The sequence below is a fragment of the Capsaspora owczarzaki genome (genome assembly GCF_000151315.2).
Source record: "Capsaspora owczarzaki ATCC 30864 unplaced genomic scaffold supercont2.3, whole genome shotgun sequence".
Classification (NCBI taxonomy): Eukaryota; class Filasterea; order Ministeriida; family Capsasporidae; genus Capsaspora; species Capsaspora owczarzaki.
The window spans coordinates 829,355-850,140 of record NW_011887294.1 but is presented as its reverse complement, the minus strand read 5'-3'; the positions used below and the strand labels follow the sequence as shown (position 1 = coordinate 850,140).

The 20,786-nt window shown below is 55.1% G+C and overlaps 4 protein-coding genes and 2 non-coding genes across 7 annotated transcripts; 2 read left to right on the top strand and 4 right to left on the bottom strand.

Moving 5' to 3' along the window:
* Positions 1–1,172: 1,172 nt before the first annotated feature.
* CAOG_02248 (F-box domain-containing protein) lies at positions 1,173–5,678 on the top strand. Its single transcript, XM_004348948.2, has one exon. It carries the CDS (start codon positions 1,270–1,272, stop codon positions 5,587–5,589), a length of 4,320 nt encoding a protein of 1,439 aa, XP_004348998.2. The 5' UTR covers positions 1,173–1,269; the 3' UTR covers positions 5,590–5,678.
* Positions 5,679–5,864: 186 nt separating this feature from the next.
* Positions 5,865–10,147, bottom strand: CAOG_02247. 2 transcript variants are annotated; one of them, XM_004348947.2, is made up of 13 exons: positions 10,080–10,147; positions 9,172–9,367; positions 9,028–9,099; positions 8,877–8,948; positions 8,738–8,812; positions 8,599–8,670; positions 8,465–8,536; positions 8,328–8,399; positions 8,199–8,270; positions 8,050–8,121; positions 7,909–7,980; positions 7,675–7,847; positions 5,865–7,616 (listed from the first exon to the last, which is right to left on the bottom strand). In XM_004348947.2, the coding sequence occupies exons 2-13, from the start codon at positions 9,348–9,350 to the stop codon at positions 5,977–5,979; spliced, it is 2,643 nt and encodes an 880-aa protein (XP_004348997.1). In that variant the 5' UTR covers positions 9,351–9,367; positions 10,080–10,147; the 3' UTR covers positions 5,865–5,976. The 2 variants fall into 2 exon arrangements, with proteins under 2 accessions (XP_004348997.1, XP_011270155.1); XM_011271853.1 differs by having other exon boundaries at positions 10,131–10,147.
* An 836-nt stretch (positions 10,148–10,983) lies between these two features.
* On the bottom strand, positions 10,984–11,054 carry CAOG_09401. The gene has a single exon. It is a non-coding gene; the product is annotated as a tRNA-His (tRNA).
* Positions 11,055–11,149: 95 nt separating this feature from the next.
* CAOG_09396 lies at positions 11,150–11,220 on the bottom strand. The gene has a single exon. It is a non-coding gene; the product is annotated as a tRNA-His (tRNA).
* A 159-nt stretch (positions 11,221–11,379) lies between these two features.
* CAOG_02246 (hypothetical protein) lies at positions 11,380–13,696 on the top strand. The gene is made up of 7 exons (XM_004348946.2): positions 11,380–11,541; positions 11,642–11,922; positions 11,997–12,183; positions 12,359–12,674; positions 12,785–13,062; positions 13,157–13,324; positions 13,438–13,696. Exons 1-7 carry the CDS (start codon positions 11,449–11,451, stop codon positions 13,588–13,590), a joined length of 1,476 nt encoding a protein of 491 aa, XP_004348996.2. The 5' UTR covers positions 11,380–11,448; the 3' UTR covers positions 13,591–13,696.
* CAOG_02245 (hypothetical protein) lies at positions 13,614–20,640 on the bottom strand. Its single transcript, XM_004348945.2, has 5 exons — positions 14,995–20,640; positions 14,763–14,858; positions 14,390–14,590; positions 14,011–14,244; positions 13,614–13,915 (listed from the first exon to the last, which is right to left on the bottom strand). The coding sequence occupies exons 1-5, from the start codon at positions 20,452–20,454 to the stop codon at positions 13,763–13,765; spliced, it is 6,144 nt and encodes a 2,047-aa protein (XP_004348995.1). The 5' UTR covers positions 20,455–20,640; the 3' UTR covers positions 13,614–13,762.
* Between the last annotated feature and the right edge of the window lie 146 nt (positions 20,641–20,786).

Below are 20,786 nucleotides of genomic sequence, written 5' to 3'. Positions count from 1 at the left end.
CAACAAATTCGCTTCTCCAGGTGGCCTCAAAGTCCCTTCTTTCGCTTCCGTCCGCTCACCTCCCCTCCAGCTCCTGCTCACCTGTTAGCACAGTCAGACGCTCATGACATATCAAACAGCGGTGGCAATCACGAACGCATGATTACATCTAAATAGGTTTCTCGGTCTCGTATGATCTACCCCCCGAGCTGGCTCGACCCTGCGCGGCTCCAAGCTGATCGTTCTTTTCAACTGTATTGGTGTCCTCCCCCTGTTTAGGCCCCTCACAGTTTTACCCTCGAGAATACTCTCGTGGTTCCCCACCTTGCGTTCCCACCTGATGCCGTCCACCACCTGATCGGGATGGCATGGGTTCAGGCGTGGCCCAAGACGCCCATGATCGGGCCGACGACGGCTTGGTTGCAAAACCGTTTGTGGCCAAAAACCACTCGAGTCGCGCGACGCCGATCTGGTGCGACAGCATACGTCTGGCCTTGATTTTCATTGTCATTGTTGTTATTGTTTGTTGTTGCTAGTGTTGTTGTTGTTGTTGTCGTTCTTGGCAGACCGAGGAGCGGCAGTGACGGCCATGGTTGTTTGTTTGTTTGTTTGGGCGAGTTGCACGCAATGCAACCGTGTTCTGAAAAAGCGTGAAAAAAGAAAAACTGAAATGACAAGGCAAAAGAAAAGAAGAAAAGGGTGGAGTGAACTCGATTGGGGACAAAGAACTTGAGACAAAGAACTCGACACCGACTTGCGGTGTTTGACAGGTCACAGAAATCCGAACAAGTCTTGACAGCTGCATCAGTCAAGAACGGCAAAATCCGCGGAAAAGACGATCCGGACACGCACAAAAAGCGGCCGGACCCTCAAAGAGAGGACAACTGCTCTGTGTGCAGTCCATGTCGAGGTAGAAGATTGGATGCTGAGAGCACAGTCCTCGAGAGCGAAGAAGCAAAACGGTGACGTTTGGTTGCTATTTCCATCCTGCTCGCTGCCCAAATCCATCGAAAACTGCGATTTTGGTTGACTTGATTCAACTCGTCTGCTTCCCAACCAACCAACCTGCACATGCACATACACACATACACACACACACACATACAAACGGCATCCCCTTCATGTACCGAGATCGGCCCTGCCAGTGTTGATCGTCACGGTGTCCAATTCGACCTGACGCAAAGCTCAATCCAGTTTTTTTTTTTTTTTTGTTTGTTTTTTTATTGTAATTCTCAGGTTATTTTCAGTGGTCTGCTTGTTCTCCCTCCCCCTTTCGCTGAGGCGACAAACATGGTGCACAGCTCATCATCGTCCTCGTCGTCGTTGCCTGCTGGTGGCGGCGGTGGTGGTGGGACTGTCCCCGCTACAACCACGGCTGCAGCTGCAGCAGCGGCACGACAGGCGAGCAGTTCGCAACAAGCATCTCGAACGACCGCCCCGCCGACAGCGACAACCACGACAACAACGACGGCGATGGCATCCACCTCGACTTCAGCGTCGACGAGTGGTGGGCCGTCTGCGCCACCGTCGTCGTCGTCGTCGTCGCCTGTGCTCGCGCGCGCAGGCAGCATTGGCGCCGAGGCTGCGTACAAGGTCAAGCGGCTCATCGTCATGGGTGTTTCAAGCGCCGCCAACACCATTGCCGGCCATGGCAGTAGCAGCAGCAACCATGCATCGTCCACCACAACGAATGCCTCTGCGAGTACAGACAGTCCGAGCCCAAGTAGTAGCACAGACACCTCGAGCAAAAAGCCGTCCTTCTTGTCCAAGCAGCGCAAGGCCGAGCGCAAGCAGCAAATTGTTGTTGCGGTTGCTCAACCGGTGCCCGCCGCAGTCGTCGCGTCCGTCCAGGCGTATCCGACGCTGTCGACTGCGCTCAGTCCGACGCTGGCGAGCGCCAACTTTCTCAAGCCGACCACACGGCCGTCTCCGCGCATTGCGGCTCCGGTGGTTGTCGCCCAGCCGCTCCCATTCCCCGTCCCGTCGCTCAGCACCCAGCTGCCTCCGGCCTTGGCGAGCACCATGCCGCAGCATCTCTTGGGCCCATCGCCGCCCGTCCAGTTCTTTTCTCGCGCTGGCGCGGACGAGAGCAGCGACAGCGAGGAAAACACGAGCGACTCTGGTTTGTCGGGATCCGAGCTCAACGAGCATTCGCGTGCGTTCAAGTATCGGTTTGACTCGGCAAGTTGGACAAACACGGACTCGGCTGCAAGTGGCAGCAGGCACGGTAGAGATGGCACGGCCGGCCCAGGCCCAGCCGACAGTGACGACCCCGACCCGACAGACGATGACGCCGACGAGGATTGCCATTGCCCATTGTGCTGTGCCACTACTGCGGATGTGCCTCCAGCCGTGATGCGCCGCCACAACCGACGTAGACACTCTACCTCCTGTCCCTTGAAAGCCCAGGGCGCCCGTCCAGGCCGGCGGTCGCCGTTCGACGCCACCGTGTGGACGTCAACTGCGTCGCTCATTTCGACCGTTTCTGGCGCGTCTGCCTCGACCACGACCACTGCCTCGGCTGCCGGTCTTGCGATTCACCCCGCCGTAGTAGTACCGGCATCCGCCATCCATCCGTCCTTCAACGCCATCAATTCTCGCCGACCGAGCATCGCCAGCATCACCAGCGTCACCAGTGCAGGTAGTGCTGCCAGCACGGGTTCGCTCACTGGCTCCTCCAGTAACCTGCCAGATTTGGTGGCCGTCACCATGGGCGCTGCAGCAGCTGTGGCCGCGCAACGAGCAGCCAGCGAAGGCGCCCCGTCGTCCGCTTCGTCCAACTTGGCGGGCAGCGGCTCGAATCCTCTCGCGGCCAACTCGGCTTCTGGGGTCAATGGCACGGCCAGCTCTGCCTTTCCTTCGTCATTCCCGTCGTCCGCATCTGGCAAGCGGAAAAAGCGTCGTAGCAGCAGCAACGCCAAGCGCAGTCTGGGAAATACTGGCGCCAATTCGCCAACAGGCACGGGTACGACGTCACCGTCGTCTCCAAATGCCTCATTGGGCGCTTCTTCGTCGGTTCTCATTCGCCCAACCAAGCACATGCAATCCATTCACACCAGCCTTGGTCGGAGCAGCGGCGCGAACGGGGCCTTCTTTGTCGAACGCCAAAACCAGCAGCAGCTGCAACAACAACAACAACAACAACAACAACAACAACAACAACAACAACAACAACAACAACAACAACAACAACAACAACAACAACAACAACAACAACAACATCAACAGCGTTTGTCTCCGCGCGCTTCTTGGATGGAGGCCTATCAACCTCCGGGAAGTCCTGGCCGTAGTGGAAAGGCCGGTTCGAGCTCGCCTTCTGCGGCCAACTCCTGGGCGTCGCACGTGCATGATCCCTTCACCACCACGTTTGCGCCGCAACATCGATCACGTCGTCAGCTGCCGGCGTCTTGGGTTGCGGAAAACCCTTCGGACTTGGACGATTTGGACGATCTCGATGGCGTCAACCCCGCCGCGAACGACGCTCCGTTGATTGCGCCCCCATTGCCACCTGGTTCCAGCAACGTTGCATCGCCAGAGTTCCCGACGGTGCATTACTCGGATCTTCTCCATCTCCAGCAAGAGATTGAGCAGCAACTCAGGCTTCAGCGCGACGCTGCCAGCCACTCGAATTCGACCTTGGACGTTGGTCACGGCACCGCAAACCTCACTCAGCTTCCTCCGTCGGGCCCTCCCACCCCGCTTGCCCTCGCCCCGAGCTCATCTCCGCCTCCCACCCCTCCAATGTCGCCCATCAAGTCTGCCGATGAAGAAGCGACCACCCCAACGCCCGCGACCGTCGGCATGCGCTCCTTCTCGGCCGTGCTGATGAGGCTGCCGCACGACTCTGTGTCGAGGACTGTCTCGCTTCCTTCATCGCAGAATCAGCCGGTAGTCTCAGCGTGGCACCAACAGCAGTCCTCCGAGCCGCAGGTGCAACAAGCCCAGTTGCAACAACACCAGTCGCAACAACACCAGTCGCAACAACACCAGTTGCAGCACACTGCCCACTCGGCCAACTCGTTTGCCCCTCTTAATATGACCTCAGCTGCTTCGAACAGCTCGGTATCCTTTGCCATCTCAACCAACCGGCTCGAAACTGCTGCATCGGCAGCTGCTGCTGCTGCTGCCGTTGGTGGTGGATCGCTTGCTTCAGTGTTCCAAGCACCGACCCATCTTCCTGCCAGTGCCACGTCCAGCTCGCGACAGCACCTCACAAAGTCGTCATCCCTCCAATCCATCAAGTCGCATCACTCGGCGCGCGGCGATGCGGTCACTGGTCAAATTGTGCGGAAGCGCGTTCAAAAAATCTCAGAGTGGTTTGAGGACTTTAACGACATTCAGCGCAACACGCTGCTGCGCATGCTCATTGAGCAGAGCGGGCCGTCACAGGTCCACTTTTTGTCCGTTCAGATGGAGCCACGCATGCACAAGCACTGCCCGCACAACTGTCAAGACATTCTCGCATGGTTGCCGGTGGACATTTCCATGCGCATTCTGTCGTATCTGGACGTAACGTCTCTGTGTCGAGCGTCTCAGGTGAGCCGCGCGTGGGAGCATCTCGCCTCCGACTCGAGCCTCTGGATGGAGCACTGTCGAAAGAGCGAAGGATGGGTGAGCGCCGAAGAGCGCGAGCGCCAGCTTCAGCATTACTCGCATCCGTCGCCCGAGCTTGGCGGCGAGATTGTCGTGGCATGGAAGCTCATCTTTGCCGAACGGTACCGGCTGAGGCGCAACTGGCTCAATGGTCGCTACACTGTGCGCACCTTTGAGGGTCACTCGCAAGGCATCTCTTGTCTGCAATTCGACCACGTACGCATCGTCAGCGGCTCCACCGACCGCACGATTCGCGTTTGGAACATTCGCACCAACACCAAAGCTGCCATGACCCTGCACGGTCACTTGGGCACGGTTCGCTGCCTGCACCTCGACGGCACCACCCTTTTCAGTGGCTCCAGCGATCGCACCATCAAGGTGTGGGATCTCAGTACTGGCACATGCAAGGTCACCATGTTTGGTCATACCGACACGGTCCGTTGCTTGCGCGTACTCGGCGACCGCGTTGTGAGCGGCAGCTACGACACAACGCTCAAGCTGTGGGATTGGCGCTCTGGCTCGTGCAAATTGACGCTGCGTGGCCATTCGGCTGCCGTGTTGTGTGTCCACCTCGACCATACCAAGATTGTTTCAGGCTCGATGGACAAGACCATCAAAGTGTGGGACGCCAAGACCGGCCAGTGTCTCCGCACTCTGACTGGGCACGACGATGCCGTGACCTGTCTCCAGTTTGACGAGAGCAAGATTGTCTCGGGCTCGTTGGACTCGAGTCTCCGCTTTTGGGACATCACCACAGGGCTGTGCATGGGGACGCTCGACTGGGTCCGGAATGAAGGACACACTGGCGTCGTCCGACATTTGCAGTTTGACTCGTGGCGCATGGTCAGCGCGGCCGATGACAAGACCCTCAAGGTCTGGAATCTGCTAGCTGGCCAGCGCATGCTTACCCTCCGGCACCACACTGACGGCGTTACGTGTCTTCAATTCAACGATTCCAGAATTGTGTCGGGCTCCTACGATACGACGGTCAAGTTGTACGACTTTTCCGTGTGCTAGAGGGATATGTTTGCTTTGTGTGAGTGTGTGTGTGTGAGGAAAAAGTCGTGTATTGAGTAATTTTTTATTGTGATGAAACCCCCCCCCCCGCTCGTCCAAGATTCTCAATGTTTTTTGGGAAAAACAATAATCAATAACAACGAAAGCTCCGATTGCGAACCAAACGATGTGGGTGGTATTTCGCTGCCGGGTCCTTTATCACTTGATTCTGCAACAGTAAGACACAGAACAGACTCTGCGCAGCTGCAAAAACGTTGAGCACAACTCAAGAGTTGATTGAATGTTCATTTCTGTCAAACTATTGAATTGGGTATTGGAACAATCGAATTTCAGAACATGCAAATCTGGAAGACATGTCGAACAGCGCAATGCAACACCGCTCGATTGCTAGTTTGCCATAGACGCGTAGTCGACATTCCCGGTCTGCGTGGAAGGGGCAACAGCGACCGTCGCGTAAGAAGTTGGTGAGGACGCGGTTGGCACACGAACAGACGAGGGATCGGGCAGCGAAGGATTGGCGTACTCGACACCGGATGCAGACACGGCTGCGTCAGTATCCTGCAGTTCCGATAAACCAACAGGAGCCTGGGGCTTTGAGCCGGCATCTTCGTACAAAGTATCCGCGCCAGTTGCAGACACAGCTTCGTAGGTCTGCTCGGATGGTACAGCAGCTACCGTCGCATAAAAAGTTGGTGAGGACGCGGACTGCGCACGAACGGATGAGGCGCTGGGCAGCGAAGGATCGGCGTACTCGATGCCACTGCTACCTGACGGTTGTGTTGTACTGGATGCTTCGGCATACACCTGTTCCGACGCACCGACAGGGGCCAGGCGCGCTGAGCTAACATCTTCATACAGAGCATGGTTGTCAGTGCCAGACAATGCTGCATAGGTTGGATTCACAACGTTGGACACAGTGTTGCTGGAATCAACCGACTGGTAAGTCGGCTCTGAGCCGGTTGCGGATTCGCGCAGTTTGGTGGCCGTGCTGGTGGTGGCCAATGCCTTTGGTGAGCGGCGACGCCGAAGAGCCACAACCAGCGCAGCCAACAAGATGAGGGCTAACAGGCCAAGAATGACTCCGAGAATAATCGGCCATGAATCTGAGTCACTTGAACTTTTTGGAGCATTCGACGCAGCAGATGCAGCAGACGTCTGCCATGCAGATGAAGCACTGGCGGCTGATGCGGACGCCTGTGAGGCAATTGAAGCAGAGGACGCAGCAGCGAGAGAAGCAAAGGACGCCGAGGTGGCGGAAACGTCTGAAGCGAGAGATGCGTACGACGCGCTGGCAGCAGATGCAATTGACGCTGAAGATGCTGCAGCGAGTGAAGCAATGGAAGCTGAAGATGCAGACGCGATGGAAGCAAGGGACGCCGAGGCAGCGGAAACATCAGAGGCGACAGATGCAGACGCCTGAGATGCAGAAGCCGCAGTAGCAAGGGAAGCAACGGAGGCCGAAATAGCGGAAGCATCGGAGGCGGCTGATGCGGACATTTGTGATGCGATTGACGCGGATGACGCAGCAGCGCGGGAAGCAGCAGATGCCAAAGTAGCAGAAACATCGGAAGCAGCAGAGGCAAACGACGCGCTTGCAGCAGATGCGATAGAGGCAGAAGATGCCGTAGCGAGTGAAGCAAAGGACGCCGACAGCGTCGATGCAGCGGATGCATCGGATGCAATCGAGGCAGCCGAGGCAGATTGTGTGGACGCGACCGAAGCGATGGAAGCAACAGAGGCAGCCGAGGCAGATTTTGTGGACGCGACCGAAGCGATGGAAGCAACAGAGGCAGCTGAGGCAGATTGTGTGGATGCGACCGAAGCGATGGAAGCAACAGAGGCAGCCGAGGCAGATTGCGTGGACGCGATGGAGGCGATGGAAGCGAGCGAAACACAGGATCCACTCAGCATCACAAAACCATCGTAGCACTCGGTACAGGGATCGGACGAATTACAAATCAGACAATTAATCCCGCAACACGCACCAGACCCAGCAGCATAGCAGGTAGCGCAGGCTGTATCGCACTCTGCCATGTAGAGATCAGTGAAACGATCCATATACGGATTGCACTCATCAGAACTTACGTCTTGGAGTGGCTGCACTGCCGTATGTGCTGGGCGGAGCGACATTGTTCCCACCAAAGGTAAAGTTGTTGGGGCTCAGGGCAAAGGATGAAGGGTCCGCCAAATACAGGCCATTTCGCAGACCCTTGAACAAACCGGGCGGCAAAGTGGTGAAGGCATTGCCATTCAAAGCCCTGCAAAGTACCACAAAGTAAGAGGCAAATCCAATACGTGCATTTAAGTGTGCTTGCTTACACTGCTGTCATCGCAGTCAGGCCTATGAATGTGTTTGCAGAAATGCTGGTGAGCTGGTTGTTGTCGAGTCGCCTACAGATCAAGTTGCCAACGAGTGAACAGTTTGGTGTGCGTGATGAATCATGTGTTTTGTTTGTGTACATGGAAAACAGCGTAGTCAAGCCGGTGAATGCGTTGGCGGGAATGTTTGTGATTGCATTGGACTGCAGTTGCCTATCAAGAGTGTTACGAATGAGTGAGCCGTTTTGTGTGTGTGTGTGTGAGAGAGAGAGGTGTCTTTGTTGGCTTACAAGAGCATTAGCGCAGGCATGCTGCTGAATGCAGATGAAGGAATGCTGGTAATCTGGTTCCCCCACAAATATCTACCGATCCAAACAGTGAGCCGTTTGAGTGTGAGCCTCGTGCTTTTGCTTGCTTACAGTGACTTTAGCGCAGTCAGGCTAGAAAGTGCGTCTACGGGAATGCTGGTGAACAGGTTGCGATGCGCACCCCTACAAATGAAGTCGCAAACGAGTGAGCCTGTTGTCTGGCACACTTTGAGTCTTTGCTTGTTTACAATTGGGTCAGCGCAGGGAGCCCTGAGAATGCTCCTACAGGAATGCTGCTGAGCTGGTTGAGTTGCAGAGATCTAAAGATCGTCGCCAACAAGTGAGCCATTCGTGGAGGAGTCCTGTCTTTGCTTTTGCTTACAAGGACTGCAGCGCAGGCAGGCCCGCGAACGCGTTTATGGCAATGGCCGTGATCAGGTTGCTCGATAGATCTCTACGGTCGATTCGCAAACGAGTGAGTAGTTTGTGTGTTCAAACTCTTCTTGCCGTTGCTTGCATACAATGTGGTACTCAGCCCAGTCAGGCCTGTGAATGTGTTTGCGGAAATGCTGGGGAGCCGGTTGGAGCCCAGATTCCTACACGGCAAAACAGTGAGTCGTTTGATTTGTGTTGGATTCATTATGTCTTTTGTTTGCATACAATATGGTCAGCGCAGTCAGGCCGGTGAATGCGTTGGCAGAAATGCTGGTGATCCGGTTTTGTTGCAAATCCCTGCGGATGGGGGAAGGGGGGCGGCGGTAAAAGAGTGAGCAGTTGGTGCGTGTGATTCATCCTGTCTCTTTTGGCTTACAATCGCGTCAGCGCGCTCAGGCCGGTGAATGCGGTTGCAGAAATGTCGGTGACCAGGTTATTCGTCAGATACCTATCGACCAAATGTCAAGTCAGAAGGGCCATGCTTCCAATCTCCGGTCTAAACCAACAGGCTGCCACTTACAGTTCTTTTGTGGTACCTGGGATTCCGGTTGGAATGGCGGTGAGAGATTTGCCAGTGCAATCGACTTTGGTTGCAGAACAAGTGCACGCGGTGCAAGCGTCGACTGCTTGTGCCAACTGGACGTGGCACATTACGCCGATCAGCAGAAGCAGACCATAGGCAAATCCTTCTCGTGGCATGTTTGTTTGCAAAAGTGCTGCGAATCAGAAGACATTGACAGAATGAGCGCACAAGATTTCCAACGACACTTGCTCGCAACATCACAGTGCTGAGAGTCAGGTGTGTGTTGTTTCACAGTGCTGAGAGTCAGGTGTGTGTTGTTTGCGTTTGTGTGGATGGATGGATTCTCGGATTTGTCCAGCAGGGCGCGCGTGTGTCGGCCACACTCCTGCGGTTTCCCGTTCTCCGCATCACACCTCTGCAATGAAGCGTGTCGCCTGGTCTGCCCTCTCCCAACGCATGCCTCTTGTTCATTTCCTGTGTGTGCGTTGACAATTTCGCGCCTTCGAGAGGGCCGGGGCAAGCTGGCGACGCATCAGCTCGCCCATTCTAGAGTTTTCCATGTTTTGTATTTTGTTTGGTTTTCGGTTGAATTTTGTTTTTTTGGTACGGGCTGCTCGCTGCTGTCTTCGCAGTTCCACTCTGTCACTTCTTCCGTTCAATTTTATCATCTTGTTGTAACAGGACGCGTCCGAGGATCAGCCGCGGGGGCGGAGCGGGGAGAGCAAAAAAAAATAAAAAGGACAAAGAACGCATCGTGCGCTTCATCCCGAGCTCAGCCGACGACACTTCTCGCTCATTGAGCCGCTCACTGCCGACACAGACACAGAGAGCACTTCAATGGAAGTGAGCAATTCAAAAGCTCAGTGTGGGCTGTTGCCTGGGTTGGACAATGAGCGTTTGCTTACTGCCGTTGTTGCAAAACTGGAGAATCCAAAAAACAAAACAAGAAAACTCACAAACACAATCAACAAACAAAAACAGACTGATCGGCCGCCATCTCGATCTGTTCACATTCGTTTTGAGTTGGAGATTCTTGCTGGGCTTTACTTTCGACTTAATGATGTTCGGACCCTGGCACACGCACCGATTTGAGCTAATCCGAGGCGATTCACTTCCGCGCGAGCCCGACTCGGCTCTCCAAAGATGATTCTCGTCCTCTGCGACAGATAAAAATGTTGTTGGCGTCCTGTAAATCCAGCCTGGAGTTGCAAATGATCGACAAGTGCTTTGTGCAGCAGAAATGATGGCACGCGTCTGCGAGCTTTTGCGCTTTTGACGCTGTCAGATCCCTTGGACAGTAATACAAAAAAGTATTCCTCAACCGACGTGACCTGCCTAGTCACCTACGCACCATCCACGAGCTCACGAGTCTGCCGATCAAATTCCTCGACTGCCATTGGTGGCAGTACGATCACCGAAGGACGTCGTCTGCTGGTCACACCTGCGCGTCAGATGCCAACGGCCAGCTCATCGCTCTCATCTCCAAGTCAAAATAAAGTCAAAGTAAAACATATTTGCCATTCAAAAAAGCATCGGTGTGGGCTGTATCGGCCTCAATGGCGCGGCAGGGCGCGCTTCAAGCGACCCGTTTGCTTTTGATGGTTAACCATTGTTGAGCTATTCTACAAACACTCTGAAGGTCTGATAAAGTCTTTTTCGTACATTATGCAACACAGAGGCTTGTAGCACATCACGGGAGAAGCAACACCAGTCCAGGAGTACGAATTCTGATACAGTTGTTGTAATGAACAAACACATCAAAAAACAAAAAAAAAAAAAAAACAAAAAAAAAAGTCAAAAAAAAAAGCCTGCACTCACTGAGAATCGAGCTCAGGTCGCCAGAGCCACAATCTGGAGTTCTGCCACTAAACTATGAGTGCCGAAAGCTCTTGGTTGGGCTTTTGCAAGATGAAACAAGGTTGGCAGGACAAAAAAAAAAAAAAAAAAAAAAGCTGAAAATCGAAAAAAAAAAAGCTGCACTCACTGAGAATCGAGCTCAGGTCGCCAGAGCCACAATCTGGAGTTCTGCCACTAAACTATGAGTGCCAAAAGCTACCAGTGGGCATATCGCTAGATCATCAAAGATTCAGCCAACCCCATCTGCTTCAAAGCCTTTTTTTTTTTTTTTTTTGCTGACTCTGCCCACAATCGCTCATCAATGTCCAATCAAACACAAGGAAAAGCCCACTTGATTCACTTGATGCACTTGATTCGTGTGATGCCACTTGTGCGAGTCAGTCTTGCTTTTTTGGTGGCGTTGAGGGGCTGCTGCGAATGATCAGCGACAAGGATCGCCATGAGGCGTTTGTCTCGGGTCATGTCGGGAGCAACGAGTGGCACATTCAATTGACTGTCCTGGCTGCACAGGTGAGGGCTGGAGCTTTGACGGCGGAGTGTGTGTGTGTGTGTGTGTGTGGTTGACAATGCCGCTCATAGTTCTGGTTTTGGCTGAAACTCCCAAACTCAGCTCGGCCCAATCCTGTTCAGTTGCGCACGCGCCACCTTTGCAGCCTCAAGAGCACTCGCCACTCCATCCCGACGAAAACGCGAGTCCGGCAATGGTACCAAGCCCGAGGAATGTGCAGCCACATTTCCTGCCGATTTCGCCTGCGTCGTTCTTCCAATGCTGCTGGCGTTCACTCTCCCCGATCAAGTGCCAGCATTGGTGTTTGCCGAGGTATGTGCGTTAGCTATTCTGGTTGCCATAGGGTCTTTCCGGCCGTATTCACCGCAGCCATTGCGGCAACGGTAAGATTTCACGAGCACAGTATTAAGCCGTCTGGCGGGAAACTCATGCCATTCTGCACCTGAACATGGTTCAGAGCGACCCCAAAGTCAGCTCCTACAGTACCAGCACCCGAGACCACAGCAACGAGAAAGCCACAATCCAGCGTGATTGCTGCGTATCGAGCGATGGCAATGGTCTCGATCGTGTTTGTGATTCTTGCAGTGGATTTTCGTGTGTTTCCGCGGCACCATGCCAAAACTGAAACGTTTGGAACGTCAATGGTAGGTACTTGGTGGTGTTCTTTTCGATGGCAGCAAGCGTCGCTTGTTGAATCACTGCCCAACAACCAAAAACTCGCGAGATAATCTTCGTATTCTCCCCTCCCCCTCATCCTTGCCTTCTTTGGCCCCCGTGTTCCTCACGCCATTTGCTTGCCCACTGATCTGACAATTCCAGATGGATGCGGGCGTCGGCTCGCTCGCTTTCAGCGCTGGACTTGCTTCCAAGCCGCCAAACTCGTTGGCCGCGGTTGTGCCCCGCACGATTCCGCTCCTCATTCTCGGTGCTTTGCGCACGTTGGCTGTGAAGGCCACCGATTACCACGAGCACGTGTCAGAGTATGGCGTGCATTGGAACTTTTTCCTCACCCTTGCCGGCATTTTGCTTCTGGATGGCTTGTTCACGAGACTTTTGGCACGGACACCAAGTCTGTTCAAAGACAATGCCCGTCCATGGATGGGCTGGTGGTTGGCCGGAGTGTTCCTTGCTTTTGGTAGGAGGTTTGACGTTTTTCCACCTGTTATCTGGACTCGCGCAAGCGAGTTTTTGCCCAAAATTCTCAATTGTTGCCACACACTCTCTCCTCCTTTTTGACTTTGGCAGCCCATGAGGTCTTGCTCAAAGGATTTGGACTGTTGGATTTCGTGCTCCACGCCGACCGCTCCTCCTCGTGGATTGCCGCAAACAAGGAAGGTGTGATATCATTGATGGGATACCTCGGCTTGTTCTTCTTGGGTCGCGCTCATGGTGCCGGAATTCATCTGCGAGAGGCGTCGCGCGGTCTGGCACTCTTCCGAGCAGCCGGATGCATTGCTCTTTTGGCGACCATCTACGCAATTCTTCCAGGCGTATGTGGACTGGATCCACCTTCGCGCCGCGTGGTAAGAAACCTCCGCCCCTCAGACCCCAGCCTTCAGCGCGATATGGTTTGTGCTCATCGGCGGTACTCGGTCAACTTTCATGGTTGTCATTTAGGTGAATGCATCCTACATTTGCTGGGTCGTCCTGTACAATGAGGTGGTCATTTTCATTTTCGCCGTCGGCGACCTGATTCATTCGTTCCTGGCGCCCGCTACGTCGAGTGAATACACCACACCGCTTGAGCGAGCAGTGAATCGCAACCAGCTGTTTGTTTTTCTGCTGGTCAGTTGCTAGGCGAGCAAGCGATGGTTTTTTTTCCTTGTTTTGGTTTTGTCTCACTTGTTTGCTTCTCTTTTCGATTCCGACTTTTGGTGTTTTGGCGAATGGCGCACCAGGGAAACCTATTGACAGGCTTGACCAACAAGTTAATTATTACCGTCGATGTCCCCGATCACATTGCCAATGTTGTTTTGCTCTTCTACATGCTGTGCGTGCTCGGGTTGGCGTCGTGGCTCGATTCTCGAAAAGTCACACTGAAAGCATGGTAGTCTTGTCTTGCTGGCGACTGTTTTTATGAGCAGGAGCTTACAACATTTGTATTTGTAGTGTTCTTTGTCGAACAACGAACACAATAAAGTTCAGTGATATGACAACATTGAAACTGGCATTTGGTCTCAACCATTGGAACCTGTGCAGTGGACACCCGTGAAGCCCAGCATCCTAAGCGTCGCTATACTCTTGCAGCTGGGCAGTCAGCTTTTTGACAAGTTTCGCCTGCACGTCGTAACGATGCGACAAATCTTCCGGGGCTTCAAAGCACAAATCGATTTCATCGGCGAGAGAAGCAAGGTGGAGTGTGGCCGTTTCGTGTTCCTAAAGGTTGACATGTTGGGAAGAAGAGCAAACCGAGCAGTAAGGAACAGCTGACAGCCCAACGCCCCCAAACAACCCCGCCAAACCACTCGTACCAGCAACAGGGACTCGAGCTTGGTCATCTCAGTTCGGACGGGCGGTGCGGGGGACGGCGTCGACGGCTGAGAGCTGACCGAAGGACCTTCTGTGAGCCGCTTGAACTCGGTTTCCAGCTTTCGCACAAGCTGGCGATGCGCCGTAAAGCGATCTTCCAGCGTCTGCGGCACCTCAAACATGGACTCCATTTCGCGCCCAAGGTCCTGCAATTTTGCCTTTTCCACCTCCAGGAGCTGCGATAGACAATCATCCAGTGTAAGATGCCGAGTGAGTTGACGCAACACGAGGAAAGCGGCGAGAGTGTGAGTGAGTGTGAGAGTGCGGGTGAATGGGTGTGTTCGTGCGCGTGCGACGAATGTCGGCAACAGCTGGCTCTACCTTGGCAAGTTCTTGGATGCCACGCGCACTGACAGAGCTGTTTTGGCGGATGTCGACATCGAAGGCTAAAATAGCCGGATTTGTCGTGTGCATGGCAAACTCGTTCAACTCGGCCAGCAGGGTGTTCATGCCGCGGTGCGCGAGCTGCAGCGCTTCGCGCTCAGGTTCAGGCTCGCTTGACTTGTATGTTTTGATGATTTGCTTTTTCAAAGAACGGAACAACACAGAGAAGGAAAGGCCAAAACAAAGTGAGTCTGATGTCCCATCTATCTTCTTGGCAGCTCCTCCAATAACATCCGCAATAATAGTAACAACAACACGAACAACTACAACAAAACAGCTCGCGACGCAACCCCACCCCCACGTTACGAACCTCAAGCAATAGCGGGTACTTCATGATACGCTGCTGCGGATGTGTCAAGAAGCTCCAAAACGCCAGCTTCCGAGCCTTGGGGATACTAGCCGCCTCCTATTCGGATGGATTGTACATTATCAGCGGCGCACAACAATCAAGTGGCATGCACCATAAAACAAACAAACAAACAAACAAATAAACAAAAAAAAAACCCGCCAAAAAAACAAAAAACCAAAAACAGCCGACTCACCTCAATAAATAGCTTAAACCTGGGGTTGGTTCGCTGTTCCTCTTGCAACACGGCATGGGCCGAGTTTTGGCGTGGAGAGTAGTGACGGTAGGCCTCAAAATAGGGCAGGCAGCGGAGGAACACTTGCCCAATGCCAACGACGTTCGCCGGGCTCTTGTTCTGCGCATCCATGAGCTCTTCCAGCAACTTGACATGCACCGGGAACAGATCGTACATGTTGTTAAAAAGGGCAAGAAGCACCGCTGGCGGAACGCAGTGTCGGATGCAGCGGTAGAAGAGTTCGAGCGTCAGGCAGAGGTCACGCACAAATTGCCGTTCGGTGTTGATGAGTTCGGTAATCACGTCGTTGCGCTTTCGGATTGTCGCATCAAGGGCAGCGTAGCTGTCCGCCCCAATGGAATCGCAGAAGCTGCGGTTTGCGCGAGGAAGGCACGGATCAAAGTGGGCTACGAGCACGGCAAATCGATGGGGTGTGAGCGAGAACTGAGGCTGTTCAGTCGCCGGCCCGTCATGTGGGGTATCTGTGCCAGGCGGCAATGCGACGATCGAGGCCACCGATGCCTGATCATCTTGCAAATAGAGACGAGGAACGTAGCATTCTTCGTCCAGCAGGGCAAACAAGTGCTCGCACTCTGCGGCGACATGCATGAGCTCTTCGCGGAACTCGGTCGTAACGTCATAAGTGTAGGTGGTGGCTGTGGTACCCGGTGCTGGTGTTGTTTGCACAACTAGGCTGGCACGCGACGCGAATGGACTGCTGGTGCGAGGTAGGAGAAGTGCTTTCGTCGGGGTTTGCTGTCCCAAACTAAGCTTAGACGACCGTCTACGTTTAAGCACGGGACCACCAGAGTTGAACGACTGAATAGAGGCAGACCTGGAGCGGTTGTGGGGCGAAATGCCTCCCGAAGCCGAATCAGACCGCACGTCCGAGCTGCCAACACTGAGGTCGACTTGCGAGTCGATTGTCTTGAGTGAGTGACGACTGCCGTTGGCAGACGAGGATGACAAGTTGGTCTCTCCGAGCTCCGGAAAGAAAAACTCATTGCTCGTCGGCATCGCGACCGCGACGGGCCCGAGAGTCGTGACAGAGTTGCTGCGACGAGCCATCTGCGAGCGGCGGCGCAACGCGGCGGCCGCAATGGCTGCAGCCGAGCTGCCCGTTGCAGACAAACGCAACGGAATCGCCGACCCACTGCTGGTGGTCGAGAGCAACAGCCGCTCCTCGGGCTCGAGCTCTTCTTCTTCGGCCAGTTCCGTTTCCGGAGCAGCTTGACTTTGTGCTACTGGTATAATGCTTTGCGCTTGGGCTTCGCTCTGGCCTGGGAAAACGACAGGCTCTTCGTGTTGCAGCAAACTGGAGCAGAACAAAGGCAGGGTTGCCGCCAGGGTTTCGACAATGATTGCCGTATCCGGCAAGTCTAGCGCTGCCGAGTAGGCGCGCACGTGCTGCAAAAAGTGCGAGCGAGTGGCTTGTGCCGGAGCCACGTTGCAGAGCTCTTTAATGTAGCGGGAGAATGGGGCTGCTTGCTGGTCGACAAACGCGCCGAGTGCGGCCGAAACGGTCTCTTTGCGGCTCGACCCAGAGTTTGACGCAACGGCTTGGAGTGCCTTGGCCACTTGCATGAGGTTGCGACGTGCAACAGGCTTGATGGGGCGCGGGGTCACTGGGACGGCTGGAATCATGCTAGACGATGCAACATCCATGTGCAGCGCGGCCGCATCGACATTATCCGTCACAAAGAGGCGTTGCGACTGGGAGAGGGCAGCCGTCCGAGTGCCCGCCGGGGTGGTGGCTCCGCTGTTTGCGCCAGAGTCAGCAGCTGCCTTTGATCCGTCCAAAGCGTCGTTACTTCCCGAAGACGAGCTCGGATCATTGGAGGCCGCGGCGGCAGGCATCATGGTGACATTCGCCCGCATGTTTTCGACCGTCAGCACAATACCACAGCTTTCCGGAACGCACAGGGCCGGGCAAAAGAACCGGAGAAACAGTAAGCTTCCCACTGCCGCAACCGCTTCCTTTTCGCCAAATCGCCGGCAGGCGGCCACATACATGACGTGACACAGATCTCGAATGACGAGTGGCGTCGCGCGAATCGAGTTCATGATGACTTCCAGCGCCTGCTTGGCGCAGCTCTCCAGGGACGTGTCGTTCTGGTTTCGTTTGGTTGCCCCAGGAAGGGATGGCCGGGCTGAGTCGCCTGCATCGGCCGTCATCGCCTGATTCGACTCGGCGCGGGAGACGGCAGGCAAACCTCTGGCGGTGGTGGTAGTCGGCATCTTTGGCGCCACCAAGCTGCTTCGAGTGCCACTCAGACTCGTTCGCGAGGCACTTGGCGAGACATCCACCCCGAGCACCATCGCATCTATCGACCTGGCGTCTTTATCCCCCAGAGAAGCGAGCGCGGCCTGCTGTAGCAGACGCTGCTGGTGCTCTGCCGCCGTGTCAGCAGAAAACGCGCCCAAACGTGCGGCGGTCAAAAACTTGGAACTCAGCTTGGCAGCCATAGCCGAGCTGAGTGTCAGCGAACCAATGCGTGACGTTTCATGGGTCGCGGCGCCGCTGTCATCCACCGTTCGCGAGACGCCTCCGGGAGTATTCCATCCGGAGCGCGATGTCATGGACTCCCTGAGTGACGAGGCTTCCGAGTCCGACGACAAGGAAGGCACGGAGCTGGACCGTTTCATCGTGAAGGAATTGGGTGGGCGGACCGCCGCCACGAAGGAGCTTCGATCATACTCAGCCTCGCCATCCATCTCCTCCCCTTGCCGAGTGTCCAAGAAAGAGCTGCGAGTGTCACTGTGAGCGGTGGGCTCATCTCGAGGGGCGGAGGGCGGGAGCTGCTGGGACAACGGTTGCGCAGCACTTGGAGGTGGCGTTGGCGCTGTGGCGTCAAAGTTGAGGTGGTCGTTGGTCGCAATCCAGTCGACAATGGAATGTAGGGCGTGAATGCGATAGGTATGTCCAATCTTGTTAATGTAAGCCTTGATAATCTTGCCCGGCACACTGAGCCGGTGAAACAGCTCTGAGGGATCTTGCAGCGTGGGTTCGGCAAACTCTTGCTCGACAGCAAGATACACCAGCGAGCTCGCTGCGTTCTGCGCCTCGAGAATGGAGAGCAGCGCGCGAATGAATGCATCCAACCGCTCGGGAGCGACATGGCAACAGACAGCGAGCGCAAATCGTGGATTGTTGCAAAGCAGCGTTAGCAGTGGATCGCCAATAATGACGGCGTGGCGGTGCAGTAGTTGCTGGTGGTCTGCTGCTGCGTTCCCATGCAAGGAGCCGGCTCCCAGCAAACCAGGGGAGCCCGGCCGCTCCTTCCCACGGGCTGAGAAGAGCGTGTCAAATAGCTTATCCTTGACCGCATTTGGAAGCCACGTCTTGCGCCCGACTTTGGATGCTGGCGAGCTAGATCCGCTGCTATGGCCACTGCCCGCAGCACCAACGCGAGAATGCGACGACGCTCGACCTCTCATGTCGGAAAGGTCGGCAGAAGTCGCAAACATGGCAATTGGCCGCATCGACGACGCAGAGGATCGGAACGCTGCGACTGGCGCATCGTCTCGAGAAGAAAGGTCTTCGGTTGCAACAAACTCTGCTGGACTGCTGGGCCGCTGGAATGCGGCAAACATTCGGTGTCGCAAGTACTGCTCGGCGGCAGAGACAGATCCGGTACTTCCGGAGGCAGTAGACGAGGCAGGGTTGGGCGTGGCGCTGTTCGACAAAGAGTCCAAGTTTCGGGGTTGGAACGACTGACCCGACACGAGGGGCTCTGCTTTGCCCGCCGCACACAGCATCTTGTATGTGACTGGGTCTCGTGCCAGCAGAGCGAGGGACTCTAAAGCGTGACCAGTGTCCAGGTCTGGGCGCATGGACGCCGACGAATGTGCACGAACAAGCATACCGGAGCTTGCAGAGCTGGCGGCCGACGACCTTCGCCGCCCAGGCGAATCTTGTTGCACCGCGCTCGATGAAGTCGAACCGGACGATTCGGACGGGTTTCGACGATGCTGGCTCGATGCGTCAGAGCTTGCCGAGTCTCGACGGTTGGAAAGGTTGTGAACAAAGCAGGTGCGGCCCGACGTGTTATAAAAGTAAGCCCAAGATTGGGTGGCCAGAAGTGGAGCGGGACTTGAGACGAAAGCAGATGAGGGCTTGTCGAGTTCCTTGTCCTTTTCCTTGTCTTTTTCCTTGTCCATATCCTTGTCCTTGTCTTTGTCCTTGTCTTTGTCCTTGTCTTTGTCCTTGTCCTTGTCCTTGTCTTTGCTCTTGTCCTTGTCTTTGCGTTTGAGCATGGAAAACGAAAAGGCCGACTTCGGACGCTGCGAGGAAGAAGACGAAGAAGAGGAGGACTGAGAAGCAGTTCGTGAGCTCGAGTTGAACGTTGACGGCGCCATCGGGGAGTTGCTGGTGTCGATGACGGCAGAGTTTGAGAGACCAGGGGCCGCAACGAGTGGGGTGACGACCTCTGGCCGGGTTTGAGTCGACGAACTGCTGGTTGCAGAGTCCACAATATATCGCGTCAGCGGCGATGATAGTTTCAGCAACTGCATATTCAAGAGCATTTGGTCGTGCACCGGCTGGGCGGTTGGATTCTCAGTCTCCAACGCTTGCTCGTACGCCTCGGATGCCATGGACTTGCCCGGTACAACGCGCAATGGAGCAGCGGGAATTGGCACGGATGACTGGCCGCGAGCTCGCATTGCTAGTGCGTATCGCAGATGGACCCGGTCAACGCGTCCTTGAATGGCTCGTACCAGCTTTGTTTGATTGACGTAGCTCGTTTCGAGCGAGGCAGGTGGTTCAAAGCAGTGGTCAATCTGCGCCTGGAGTTCACTCAGCTCGCTCTGTGCTTTATCTAGCAATTGCAGCAAGGGCGCGAGCGTGTACCATTCCACAAACCGATGCCGTAGGATGGAAATGAGGCCCATCGCCTCCTGAACGCGGACAGCATCGTCCTCAGAAGCGGACTTGTCGTTCACCAGCTCTGCCAGCGTTGCAGACATGGCGTCAATCTGCGACAGCGTGGTGGGACTAAAATCTGCCAGACCCAGGGCCTTGGCCAGCGCTACAGCCTCAGACCTGCTCAGCAGTGCCACTTGCTGGTCGGGGGATGATGCGGCTTCGCTGTGCTCCTGTTCCGGCGCTTCCGCGATGGCGGCCTCCATCCGGTTTGGAGTTGAGGAGGACACGTTTTCATCGCTGTGTAAGGTGGACTTTCCGGCGCCAGAAGGCGTTGTCGCGTCTTTCGCATCGCCGAGTCGAGCACTGAGTGCTGCATGGATATCATCAATCGAGCCCATTTTCCTGCCAGCGCTTGCAGTGCTTGCCAGCGACGATGGGCGAGATGTGAATGCCGATCCAGCAGCACTCGGGTTTGCCAATAGCGTTGCAATGCTTTCCTTGCTAGAGGTGCGATCGAGCGACGAGCTCGGATTGAATTGTTCCAGCGCCGACATGACTCGAGTGCTCGGGGGTCTGTGTTGCTCGATTGTGATGTCCGTTCTGGCTACGTGTCTGTTGGAGGGGTGTGTGTGTGTGCTGGGGTATTCTACGAGCCAACCCGAACCGACCCGAACGAGGTGCCTGAGTCGGTCGTCAAGCAGACTGAATTTCGTCGGATTTCGTCGGATTTCGTCGGATTTCGTCGGCGCAAACACCCCTACAGCCACACCAAACCAATCCATCGAGCAAAAAAGCAACACAAGCAACACGTGAGTCGAAGCAACAATCCAGAGTGAAAAAGTGAAGGGAGGCGATGCTGCAAAAAGCACAACGCAGATCATATGGC

Bases quoted from the DNA above. Each gene is read 5' to 3' on its own strand.
- CAOG_02248 (XM_004348948.2), top strand. From the start codon at position 1,270: ATGGTGCACAGCTCATCATCGTCCTCGTCGTCGTTGCCTGCTGGTGGC.
- CAOG_02247 (XM_004348947.2), bottom strand. From the start codon at position 9,350: ATGCCACGAGAAGGATTTGCCTATGGTCTGCTTCTGCTGATCGGCGTA. The intron at 8,813-8,876 runs GTATGCAAACAA...TTTGCCGTGTAG, and splicing joins CTGACTGCGCTGACCATATT to GAATCTGGGCTCCAACCGGC. The intron at 8,671-8,737 runs GTATGCAAGCAA...AATCGACCGTAG, and splicing joins ACTGGGCTGAGTACCACATT to AGATCTATCGAGCAACCTGA.
- CAOG_02246 (XM_004348946.2), top strand. From the start codon at position 11,449: ATGATCAGCGACAAGGATCGCCATGAGGCGTTTGTCTCGGGTCATGTC. The intron at 12,184-12,358 runs GTAGGTACTTGG...TGACAATTCCAG, and splicing joins AAACGTTTGGAACGTCAATG to ATGGATGCGGGCGTCGGCTC. The intron at 12,675-12,784 runs GTAGGAGGTTTG...TGACTTTGGCAG, and splicing joins CGGAGTGTTCCTTGCTTTTG to CCCATGAGGTCTTGCTCAAA.
- CAOG_02245 (XM_004348945.2), bottom strand. From the start codon at position 20,454: ATGTCGGCGCTGGAACAATTCAATCCGAGCTCGTCGCTCGATCGCACC. The intron at 14,591-14,762 runs GTTCGTAACGTG...TCTTTGAAAAAG, and splicing joins AGTACCCGCTATTGCTTGAG to CAAATCATCAAAACATACAA. The intron at 14,245-14,389 runs GTAGAGCCAGCT...TGTCTATCGCAG, and splicing joins GCATCCAAGAACTTGCCAAG to CTCCTGGAGGTGGAAAAGGC.